This window comes from Podarcis pityusensis, assembly GCF_964106645.2.
Source record: "Podarcis pityusensis genome assembly, chromosome: 4".
Taxonomy (NCBI): domain Eukaryota; kingdom Metazoa; phylum Chordata; class Lepidosauria; order Squamata; family Lacertidae; genus Podarcis; species Podarcis pityusensis.
In genome coordinates, this window is record NC_138027.1 from 45,863,947 (window position 1) to 45,877,147 (window position 13,201).

Below are 13,201 nucleotides of genomic sequence, written 5' to 3' on the forward strand. Positions count from 1 at the left end.
ACCAACTCATGAATCTGTACTGACTGGGCAAGTGCAGAAGATAATGGAGGAGGATGCGGTTGCACCCCAAATAATACAAATGGAGAGTCCCGAGGCCCTACAGGAGTATGAGCCGCTGTCATTGAAGATTGAAGTTGGAGTGGGCCAGGGGGAGTCTGGAGTTGAGGAGGTTCCCAACATTGGAGAGACCTTGGAATATGCTTTTAAATACTTTTTGGACTATATTGAGGATTGTGGGGAGTGGGACTGTGGGGAATGGACGGGTTTGATGAAGGGAGATGGAGACAATTTTGGCTTGGAATCCCCCAGAGGCCTACCCCTCAATGAGAAAGGAAAGAAACTAAGAAAGAGACCAACAAAAGACAAGGAAAAGGGCAAGTATAAACAAGAAGAAGAAGAATTGCAGAAGGGACATGGAAGAGACTTAAGGGCCTCGGACATAAGGCTTCCAGGTTGATGGACTAGATGGAATGGACAGTAAGGACTGACACGATCCGAGACCAGGAAGAAGGGACGTTGGATGAAGATTGGAAGAAAATTTATAAAGAAAATTTTCTATTTGGGGAATTGGTTAAAAATTAATGAATATTAGGGAAAATGTTGGAATGAAACTATATGACTTTAGCAGAAATGATATCAGGAGTAATATATATTTGATAACTAAGATTCAAGCTTTAAGGTGTTTTAGGGTAAGATAAGGTTAAATTAATTAAGGTAATGTGAATAATAGAATATGGGGAAAGATGGAAAGGATTTGTTGAGTTAATTATTAGATTAAATTAGGCTAGGATAAATTTTTTAACAGAAATTGAGAAAGATGGAAAGAATTTGCTGAAATAACTAATTAAACTAGAATACAAAAACGGAGGTGTGAGGAAGTCAATGAAACAAGCAAATGGAAGTTTTAGATATGTAATTTGGGATTTGTGTTGTTTTCTTTTTTCTTTTTATCTTTTTGTTGTATTGTTGTACTGGTTTTTGTGTTTTTTCTTTTCTTTTTGTCTATTATTGTGTTGTTTTTTAATGTTTTTCTTCTTCTTATGATTCTGAAAACTACTAATAAATATTATTTTTTTTAAAAAAAAGAAACTGGGATGGCTTTTCTAAATCAGGGACGTCCCTAGAAAATAGGGACACTTGGAAGGTCCGGAGTTATGAGCATGTACACAGGACACGGGTGGCACTGTGGGTTAAACCACAGAGCCTAGGGCTTGCCAATCAGAAGGTTGGCGGTTCGAATCCCCGCGATGGGGTAAGCTCCTGTTGCTGCCTGCTCCTGCCAACCTAGCAGTTCGAAAGCACATCAAAGTGCAAGTAGATAAATAGGTACCGCTCCGGCAGGAAGGTAAACAGCGTTTCTGTGCGCTGCTCTGGTTCACCAGAAGCGGCTTAGTCATGCTGGTCACATGACCCGGAAGCTGTACTCTGGCTCCCTCGGCCAATAAAGCGAGATGAGCGCCGCAACCCCAGAGTTGTCCACAACTGGACCTAATGGTCAGGGGTCCCTTTACCCTTTACCTTTACACAGGAATAGCCTTTTTACAACTTTTTTATTTAATGCACAGTATTATGGGATTTTAATCTTGTGGGAGTATTGGATATTAGAAGAGGAACCCATTGTCTGCCTGGGCTCTGGTGGACCTGGTTATTGTGATGAAAGTTTGTCTATAGCTAATAATTGTGTCATGAGCAGTACTTTGACTCAGCACCCTTATTTTTATCTGCCACATTTCTCCTCTGAATTGAGCTTGCAAACAGAAAGCTCACACTGGCCACAGGGAAGTGGCATGAAAAAGGGGCCTCTCATTCCATGCTCATCAAATGCTCCAGCTGGGCCGGTGCTTGTACACATTGCATTTTCGTACATATATTTGGATTGTAAAACTGCATCACAAAATTCAGAAAAATGTTAATTTGCAATGATTACCTGCATTTCTGTACATGTATTGTTTTGAGAAGTGCAGATTAGGTAGATCCACATAAAAATGCAAACAAATGAATTTCTGTTCCGTCCCTACTCAAATGTAAAATTATATTTTCATTAAAGCATTGGAACAATCTAATATATGACTATTAGTGTGTTAGATCAAGAGACTAACATAGTCATAACCGTTTCATATTTATGAATGGCTTTTGTATTTTAAAACCTTTTTTAAAAAAGGAACGGTTGTACCACAATGCCTCCCTATCAGCAAAGTTACAATTGATTCCATTTCAGTTGACAGGAAAATATATCAATACACTGTTTGTTTTAAAAGCCATTTCTCAAAGCACTTAAGTCACATTTAGATATACACAGTTTTTCTATTGTTCAAGAAAATAGAAATGCCACCTTGTCTAGCAATATGTTTCAGTTTTAATAAAACTTTTATATTATTTCTTAGCATGCATTTCACATTTCTGTATAAGCAAACATTTTAACTATGCATAAAATCATTTTAATTGCATTATATCCAAAAGGAAGAGTCTTCGTGGTTCCTCCATGTATGTACTGAATCTTGTGGTCTGTCTTGCGTGCTGAAATTGATTGAGTATACTGGCAGAATCAATAATTTTTTACATGTCAGAGAATGTGTTTCTTGGTTCGTCAGACATACTCTGGCAAAAGCTCGCTGGCAGGCTGCAAAATTGTTCTTTCAAGAGTGAGGCTGTTCAGCAGACACAGGGAATGGCTTGGTCATGGTTCTGCTGTTCACAGTTCTTTTTTACTATGCTATACCTGCTCTTTTCATGTTACTGAAAAGAAAACATTATTCATAGATCATGATTCTGTTAGGAGTGTAGTCAAGGAAGCCAAATGTTCCTTTACAATAATATAAATGGACTACTGAACACCCTGAGAGGTGCCTCTGCTGTATCACTTCTGAGTCAATTACACTGGTCCACAACAAATTTGTTGTCTGCGTTTTTTCAGTTGATTTAGGACGAATCTGATGCGCTGAATCCAAAAATCACATTGGTTTTGCTCAATCAGGTCAAGTTTTTGAGCTATGGCCACATGTCGTTTTTTTACATTTTTCTTCACATGTACGTTTGTGTGGAGCATTTTAGAAGAAGTTGGTGGGGGTAAATTGCCATGTCGAATAATTGTTTTGATTGGAAATGATTATTTTAATGACAAGAAGTATTCAGGTCCGATAGTTCTGGGTGATTATGTCAAAAAGGGATCAGTTTGAAGTCATAAAACCTCGAAATCTTCCATAAATTGGTGCGGCAAAGCATAAAGTTGGGGGATCAAAACTAAGTTAATGGGGCAACCGCCCCACGAAGTATCCTGATCTTCAATCAGCACGTCGTCCTGTAGCTCAGTGTGATGAAATTCCAGTGCCTATCTTCAGAGAACTTCCTGACATTAGTGACGAAGATGCCTCCAGTGTTGAAGGACATGAAGAAGAAGAAGTGGTTCTTGAAGATGATGCTCCACATCCATTTTCCCAAAAGGAGTTGCATGATCTAATTCGCGACCTCAGCTTGTCAAAGGACTCTGCCGAACTGTTGGCATCCAGATTGAAGGAAAAAACCTCCTCTCTGACAGTGCTCACATCAGCTTCTTCCGCAACAGGCATCAAGAGTGCCTCCGTTTTTTCTCGGAAGAGAAGGACTTGGTGTACTGTGCAGATATTGCGCAGCTTCTGCTCAAGCTTGGAGTGCCACAGTACGAACCCAAAGATTGGAGACTGTTCATTGACAGCAGCAAATGATCACTGAAATGTGTTCTGCTACACAACGGCAACCAGTTTGCCTCTATACCCCTGGCTCACTCGAGTTCACTGAAGGAGAACTATGAAGTGGTGAAGTATGTGCTGGAGAAAATTGGTTATGATCAGCATAAGTGGTTTATTTGTGTTGACCTGAAGATGGTGAACTTTTTGTTGGGACAAAAGTCTGGCTTCACCAAGTACCCATGTTTTCTGTGCATGTGGGATAGTAGGGACCGTGCTCAGCATTACACGAAGAAGGACTGGCCTGTGCGGGAGGAATTGGTGCCTTGCAAAGAAAGGAACGTCATCAACGACCCTCTGGTGGACAGAGACAGAATACTCTTCCCACCGCTGCACATCAAGCTCGGCTTAATCAAGCAGTTCACCAAGGCTCTGGACAAGGATGGTGACTGCTTCACTTACTTGTGCCAGGCTTTTCCAGGATTGACCATGGAGAATTTGAAAGCTGGCATCTTTGACGGTCCTCAGATCCGTCAGCTCATCAGAGATCCAGAGTTCGGAAACTCAATGAACGAAGTGGAACTGGAAGCATGGAAGGCATTTGTTCTGGTAGTGAAGAACTTTCTTGGCAACAATAAGGCCAGAAACTACGTAGAACTTGTCAACAGCATGCTGACTGCTTTCAGAAACCTGGGCTGCAACATGAGCGTCAAGATGCACTACCTATTTTCACATATGGACCAGTTTCCTGAGAACCTGGGTTCAATGAGTGACGAGCAGGGGAAGAGATTCCATCAGGACATGAAAGAGATGGAGACCAGGTATCAGGGTCACTGGGACACAGTCATGATGGCTGACTACTGTTGGACTCTGAAGAGAGACCTCCTTGCCGCTGAGGATTCCAGGAGTTCCAAGAAATGGAAGTTCAAGCCCTGAAGTTTGAAAAATGGTGAAGCAACATGCAATTTACATGTACTTACCTTTATCAATGCCCACTATTCAGTTTACAGTAAACCTGACCTGACGGAGAGAAACGGATGCCATTTCCTGATTCAGCAGTGCAAAAATACCCTAAATCAGTTGTAGAAATCTAGACAAGATTCAAAAAGTAAAAAATTGTTGCCCAGTGTATAGATTCACCAGTATTTATACTGGTATCTACAACAAAATCCCCAATACTTTGAATCCATGTTAACTCCCATGACCTGCAAAATCAGGTATCTGAAGAAGTGTGCATGCACACGAAAGCTCATGCCAATAACAAGCTTAGTTGGTCTCTAAGGTGCTACTGGAAGGAAATTTTTTATTTTGCAAAATCAAGTGCAAGCTAGGAGCCTATGCCATGACTATTTGTCATGCACAAACATACATATCATATTCGTTTAAAACCAGTGCTTTTTTCTTTAAAAAATGTTTAGGGGTACTCTTATTTTCCTACCCATGTTGAAAGACTGCCCCTTAATGAGGCCAAACTTAGATTCACAAAATGCTTTGGGGTATATGTACCCCTGCATACCCCCAGAAAAACACACTGTTTAAAACTATAGGAATATAAGAGTATTCAAAAGATTTCATTAGAGTCTAGCATCTGACACCCAGACATGGCATTCTGGGTGTGCTTATGCACAAGAAAGGATGTGGTATTGCAGAGCTGCCCTAATTCTTAATGGTTCCTGTTGATGAATCCTGAAATTCTTGGTCTATATGCCTAAAAGGTGTGTGCACACAATGGATTTAGTAGTTTGCAGAAGCTAACAAGGAGCTAGTATGTCCATTTCCCCATTCCATTGTGACACAGTACATATACTCTTGTACATGTTGATGATCTAGTGACCTAGCTCTGCTAATTTGTCTATGCCATATGCATAGACTCATGAGTGCCTTGTCATCTGTGCTGACATTAGATTACTATTCCAAAGCGATGAGAGTCACCATTATGCCATTACAGCAGGAAGTGCTCATTAAGTATAACATTCTACAATGCCACATTAAAATGGGCTGTAATGCACTAACTACAGTGTGTTAATTCTCCAAAATGAATGTCTATGAGGAGTTTGAGATAGCTGATGTGGGCCTTCTTGGTGCATCAAGGCTGTAAACACAAATGGGTTGGACGTGATGCAGTAAGTAAACACAAATGGCTTGAATGTGATGCAGTGCTATGGCTAGCCATCTGATACAGTTCCCCACTCAGTTGCATCAAGGGGAGGTATGGCTGGCAAGGGAGAGAGAGGGTAGCAGCAGAGCAGCAGTGGTGCGCTTCTCCCTCAGCAAAAGCAGAGGCTGGAACAGAGTATTAGAGTGTGTACATTTGAGAAAATGCTGCTTTACAACCAACTCTTCCTCTTCGTATCTCATGCATTCGCCAAAAGATCTGCATACACCTAGACAGGTCCAAAGAATTAGAAAGAATAGGTAAATAAATATGTAGTGAAATGTTTGTAAGGAAAGACAACATGGAAATGCTGATTTATTGAGCAAATAACATTTAACTCACAGCAAAAGTTTGAAAAATATTCTGCATTGACGACTGACAATCTTTCAAAAAATATATAGAATACCTCACATAGATTTCCCTCCTTCCTTTCATCACCAGTTCTACCCCCACTCCCTGCCTGCCCCACTGCCTTCATAATGGTAGCAACAGCAGGTGAAATATCCCACAGGAATAATGAGGTATTTTGCAACTTACAATTTTGTTGTCTAATTAAAATTGAGATTATGATTCCTCAACTCATTCCCCCCCCTGTATATATGTGTGTGTGTGTGTGTGTGTGTGTGTGTGTGTGTGTGTAAAATGAATCCTTTGGTTATGACTATTTAATAGTATTATATTTTTATATTAGGTTTAGCCATAAAGGAGAAAGTGGAAAATACCAAAATACAGTGGTACCTCAGTTTTTGAACATCTCTGTTGCTGAACATTTCGGTCTTCGGACACCGTTAACCTGGAAGTAAATGCTTCGGTTTTCGAAAGCGCCTTGGAAGTCAAACCAGAAACATGGCTTCTGTATTGAGTTTTCCATTTTGAGGTTTCCATAATGAGTTTTTTATTTTTGAAAATATTGGAACTCGAACAGTGTTCTGGAACTGATTACGTTTGAAAACCAAGGTACCACTGTACCTTTAGTAAATTTACTGCATTATCCCAAACCATAGCTCTTTGTTGGCTTCAGTGTGGACGTGGTGATCCTGTGCATGCAGGTTTCCCTGTTCACTTCTATAGACTCCTTTTTCACCTCTTTTCCTTCCTAATCCTTGTTAGAATCCATGTTTTCCATGAAGCCTTTGGCCAAACCACCTTGAATGAATGAATGAATCTTTATTTGTGCCAGCCATCGGCCATAGCAATAAAACCACAATACTATATACAAAGAATAGAAATAAAAAGTCAATTTTATAAAATACATTTTAGGGTTTTGAATCAATAGTCAAATAGTGGATCCTATTCTGATTGCCCCAGCTAAAAACCTTGCAACGTTTGCTGTCACCTGATCATCTTGATCTGCCAAGAGAAATGACACTGTGGCAGTGGTTGGGTGACCCAGAATGGACAATAAAAGAGGGGTGATAATCTCATTCCTCAAGTCTTTATAAAAAGTGCAAGCCAGACGGGCTTGCGCCACCGATTTGGTACTGCCATCTCCACAGGGATATAAGCGTTTTTCATGTGGAATCTATTGGAATTGTCCTTCAAGTACAGCTGAGAGCAATACATTCAATCTTGCAAGAGTAAAAGCACGTCTGTATTTTAGAATTGCTAGATTATGCAGATAGAGTGCCAGAGGGTTGAAATGGGAAGGTGGAAAATAGTCATACCATGGGCAAAATTTCCTTATTGTGGCCAAGTTGTTCTGATGCCCAATATCATTTAGGTGCTGACAAATTAGACGGTTTGCTTTACTAAAAACCAAAATGAGTAGCTGTTGTGGTGAATTTTTTGATATACAGTTTTTGTCCAGGCACTCTTGTGACAATCTTGCAGCACTAGGTATATTAGACCGGGGGGATTTGAGTTTAGGCGAAGCCAATAGTTAAGGCAAACTACCTTAGTTCCCATGCCTTCCTGTAACTTCTTCTGTTTAAAGGTACACTTGCAAGAAGAGGAGTTCTGTGTGAGCATTAGAACCCTTGAATCTGCAAGGCACCACTGGGTCAGGACCATGATCTGTATGGTGTATGTCTGAGCTGGCCAAGGCTCACCTAGATATGTGTGAGTATTGTACTGCTAATGGATGAAAGAACATTTCTTAGGTAAAGTAGCAGTTGTACTAGCCTGACGGCATATCTATTGAATTAGATAGTTCTGGAATCAGAGGATGGAATGTTCATTTAACTATCGCATAGGTTTGAACTCATCCATGAGCTCATATAATCCATTTTTAAAGCCATCAGTGCCAGTATATTTTGTGACACTGAATTCCAGAAGTTAATTATGCATTATATGCATATGAAGAAGTCCTTTCTTTTATGTGATGAATTTTTGAACTGAGAATATACAGTCAGGAAAGTAGATGTTATGTTTTGTCAGAACACTGTTACTGTCTTATACTGCCCACTTGTACCACTAGAAGAAGGAAAGGCTTCTTTCTTTATAGAAATTAAAGTTTATTCCAGTTGCTGTGATATTGTCCAGTTGACTGCTATGCAAATAAGCAATAATAATAAACGAATTCCTGAAACATTCAGCAGCCATGATATTACATAACTAAAATGCTGACTGCAGTGCATCATGGTGCTGTGTGGAGTTCATGCAGTCCAAAGCATTTGGCGGGCAAGTAGCTTGATCTAGAAACAAAGAACTGTCACAACTAAAAAAGCCACCATAAGAAGCAGTAGCTAGATAACAGGAATTAAGGTTATTGTTTGATGAATCAAATTTTCCCATATTTTCATCAAAAAGGCAAGATATTAAAATGCACATGTGATAAAAATAGGAAGTAGCATTTAAATATGGCTTGATGAGACGCAGCATTCTTTAGGAGAGGGAAGCATCAGAGGTATCTCAAAGGGATTCTGAAGAAGAACAAAGTGGAGAATTATAAATGGGCACTCTTATAAACTTGAACAAATTAATGTGTCAGCACTGTGAATGGCTTCCTTTGAAAATAGCACTGTTTCCACAGCTTACACAATATATGTATAACAAGTCATCTAAATCAATGTTATACTTTGTCTTTAGGCAATTATTTTCTCTACTATTTGTCAAAGGCAAGAAGTAAATTGTAAGCAGTTTTGAACTGTTATTTTGCTGTAATTATACTTTCCTTTTACAAAGATATCATGATTTATGCTGCTGGCTAGGTGCTTCAGGGTTATTTTGTGGCATTTATTATGTCATGGAAAGAAATATTTTTTTAAAAAAAACCCAGGTACACAGCAGATAGGTAGATGCAAGTGTGTGCAGTGCAGCCTGAAATTAATTTGAGCATCTAAAGATTTATACGAGCACTTTAAGCATTTTATGATCACATTAGGTCAATTTACTACCATGTGGGCATAGTGTACCTCTGTATGAAAATTTAATTTTGACCTCTGCCTTCATGCTAGGAATGGTCTCGTAAATAGAGACAGCTGGTCATGTATATAAGATTCATGAACACCACTGGGAAATTCATGTTTTTAGGGTCCAAGAAGCTTAACAGTGTTAGAATATAGAATATTTGACACCACTAAACAGCATCAAGTAAAATTGTGTTGACTATGGTGTTACACAACATATATTGGAGATACAATTTTAAAAGTATACACTGGAAAGACAATTTTAATTATTCAGGTTTTATGTCTACATATCAACTTATGTATGTTATGTTCTCTTATACAGGTTTTAGCAGTTTGACTGATGCCAAGGAATCCCACAACAGTAGCAGCACCAGGAAAAAAATCGAGCGCAGGACACAAATGGGACAAAGCATTTTTTTAGGTAGGTGAGCTATGTAAAAAAGTAAGGAATTACTGCCTCCCATTCAGGACTTCATTTGTGCCTGGAGTCACAAAGGACTTCGCCCTAAAATCTGTTTTAGTGCCATGACTCTGCTGGGAAATCTCTTATTATTTAACTATTCAATAATCCCACAGAGTTGCATAAAAGAGAGTGGGGAGTGCTACCTACTATTAGACTCTTCCTAGAACTTTGTCCTACAGTGACAGTACAACCTGGTCCAAATTCATCATGTACATGATGAAAATGTTGGTACCCAAATTTGCTATACAGTGGTACCTCAGGTTACATACGCTTCAGGTTACAGACTCCGCTAACCCAGAAATAGTGCTTCAGGTTAAGAACTTTGCTTCAGGATGAGAACAGAAATCGTGCTCCGGCGGCGCAGCGGCAGCGGGAGGCCCCATTAGCTAAAGTGGTGCTTCAGGTTAAGAACAGTTTCAGGTTAAGTACGGACCTCCAGAACGAATTAAGTACTTAACCTGAGGTACCACTGTAATTATGTTAGGAGTTTAACAAAATGTCTTCTGGAGCTGCTGATTATTACATTATTTTTAGCAGAAAGTACTGATTAACAGGACATACAGTGGTGTCATAGCTGTCAAGTGTCCCTTATTTGAAGGGACAGTCCCTTATTCCAGGGCCATGTCCTGCTGCTGTCCCTTATTGATGGATGTCCCTTAAATGTCCCTTAAATGATGTCCCTTAAATTTCAAAGGAAGCAGCTCCTCTCCCTCCCTCCCTGCCGGCCAGGGAGGAGGAAGGCTCCAACTGTGTTGCTTGGCTGTGTTGCTCACCCAATAAGAAGTCTAAGAACGACTGGGGGGTGGAGCTTGCATGCCTTGTGTGTGGCTAGTTAATGCAAGTTGAGGGGTTTTTGAATGCTGGACGCCATTTTGTTGCACGTGCTGCTGCAAACTTTGCAGCACAAAGCCAGGCCGGGGAGCCATCTTAAGTTGAGGCTGCGTAGGCTTGTGGTGCATGTGATTCAGATTCTATTCAGTTGAACCTCTGGTTACAAAGTTGGTTGGACAGTGTTCTCGAAGCTACCAGCATGAGTTTGACCAGACTGCAGGAGGACAGGAAGACTGGAGTGCCTGGAACAGGTGAGGCTGCAGGTCCCTTATTTTGGCTGCTGGTCCCTTATTTTCAAGGCTGCTGGTCCCTTATTTTCAAATCTGTAAGTTGACAGCTATGAGTGGTGTTGATCTATTGACAGACACATTCGGGGAAGGGGGGCATTTTAGATGTGCTGCCGAATGCTACACCTCTAGGGACTAGTTTTGGGGTTGATGTAGATAATCCCATCCCATCTGTTTTTTGTGCTGCTGCTGGTGAAACTATTCCAGGTCCAGAAAGCCCTTTCAGACTGGCTGCCCCTGGCTAGATCACAACGCTTGTTTATAAGATTATGAATTACATAAACAAAAACGCTCTGACAGAAACCAGCCTTTGCTCTGTGTACATTCACTCACAGAAATATCATTACCATGTGTTTATTCCCCCTTCCCATAGTGCTATGAACTACAGGCTCATCTACATGCTAGGATAGGAGTGATTTTTCACAGTGCTTGCTTCTATGCTTGCTTGTCAAGTTTTGCATAGCTTCTTTGAATGTTTCATGTCCCAGAAAACTTGGCAGCCTTAATTTATCACTGATTCAGCTCAGTCGTGATGGAAACCCTGGAGTAGACGGAGGGTGCCTTTGTTGTCTAACCTAAAAGGATTATGTCATTAGGGAGTTATGGAGTTTGTATCCTTGAATTCATTTGTATTTTATACAGATTTATTCAAAATCATTACCACACATCGCGCTTGCAAAGACAGATATAGAGGTGGGTAGAAACATAGAATGAAATGGTTGAGGAAAAGACCAAAGAATTATACAGAGCAGAAGCAATTAAAGAGGATATGGTTGGCGTTCATCTGTCTTGGGGGACAATGGAAGAGTGAGCCATCGGGGGTGAAGTCAAACTGTTGGAGAGTTAACAGCACCTGCTACAGCTGTACAGCCCAATACAGGAGAGACATGTATTGTTGTAGCTGGGGCAGATGAAAGCATTCTGTTGTGCTGATGCAGGGGTACCATGGCGTTTCTTCTCTCTGTGCTCCTCCCAGTAGTCATTCCTCCTTTTGTCATTGCTGTGGATACATGTCCACATAGTATCTGTCTTAGGTAAAGGTAAAGGGGCCCCTGACCATTAGGTCCAGTCGTGGCCGACTCTGGGGTTGCGGCGCTCATCTCGCTTTATTGGCCGAGGGAGCTGGCGTACAGCTTCCGGGTCATGTGGCCAGCATGACTAAGCCACTTCTGGCGAACCAGAGCAGCACACGGAAATGCAGTTTGTCTTCCCACCAGTGTGGTACCTATTTATCTACTTGCACTTTGACGTGCTTTTGAACTGCTAGGTTGGCAGGAGCAGGGACCGAGCAACGGGAGCTCACCCCATCGTGGGGATTCGAACCGCCGACCTTCTGATCGGCAAGTCCTAGGCTCTGTGGTTTAACCCACAGCACCACCCGTGTCCCTTCTTGGTATCTGTCTTATTTCTATATAAAAATATGAGTATGTTCACCATGTATTTTATGGATCCTTGGCAAAATCTAGGCAAAATGTTTCAGCCAGGAAGTGGAATACATGTTCTTAATTCTATCACTGAAATGTTAATGATTTAACTTGGGCTAGAATGGAATTGTGCTAATGGCAATAATAATAATAATAATAATAATAATAATAATAATAATAATTTATTATTTATACCCCGCCCATCTGGCTGGGCCTCCCCAGCCACTCTAGGCGGCTTCCATAGAAACCAAAAATACAGTAAAATATCACACGTTAAAAACTTCCCTGAAGCCTTAAGATGTCTTCTGAATGTCAGGTAGTTGTTTATCGCTTTGACATCTGCTGGAAGGGCGTTCCATAGGGCGGGCGCCACTACCAAGAAGGCCCTCTGCCTGGTTCCCTGTAGCTTTGCTTCTCGCAATGAGGGAACCGCCAGAAGGCCCTCGGCGCTGGACCTCAGCATCCGGGCAGAACGATGGGGGTGGAGACGCTCCTTCAGGTATACTGGACCGAGGCCGTTTAGGGCTTTAAAGGTCAGCACCAACGCTTTGAATTGTGCTCGGAAACGTACTGGGAGCCAATGTAGGTCTTTCAAGACCAGTGTTATATGGTCTCGGCGGCCGCCCCCAGTCACCAGTCTAGCTGCCGCATTCTGGATTAGTTGTAGTTTCCGAGTCACCTTCAAAGGTAGCCCCACGTAGAGTGCATTGCAGTAGTCCAAGCGGGAGATAACCAGAGCATGCACCACTCTGGCGAGACAGTCCGCAGGCAGATAGGGTCTCAGCCTACGTACCAGATGGAGCTGGTAAACAGCTGCCCTGGACACAGATTTGACCTGTGCCTCCATGGACAGCTGTGAGTCCAAAATGACTGCCAGGCTGCGCACCTGGTCCTTCAGGGGCACAGTTACCCCATTCAGAACCAGGGAATCCTCCACACCTGCCCGCCTCCTGTCCCCCAAAAACAGTACTTCTGTCTTGTCAGGATTCAACCTCAATCTGTTAGCCTCCATCCATCCTCCAACCGCCTCCA

The 13,201-nt window shown here is 41.5% G+C and overlaps 1 protein-coding gene across 2 annotated transcripts in view; it reads left to right on the plus strand.

The window, feature by feature from the left end:
• The window catches only part of LOC308476416 (uncharacterized protein), a 177,035-nt gene that overhangs the window by 101,738 nt on the left and 62,096 nt on the right, over positions 1–13,201 (plus strand). The window contains exons 4-5 of one of the 2 annotated variants that reach the window (XM_081003993.1): positions 7,751–7,875; positions 9,487–9,585. In XM_081003993.1, the coding sequence (XP_080860119.1) occupies positions 7,842–7,875; positions 9,487–9,585 (133 nt within the window). In that variant the 5' untranslated portion in view covers positions 7,751–7,841. The remainder of the gene's footprint in view (positions 1–7,750; positions 7,876–9,486; positions 9,586–13,201) is intronic. The other variant, XR_013985863.1, reaches the window with a different exon arrangement.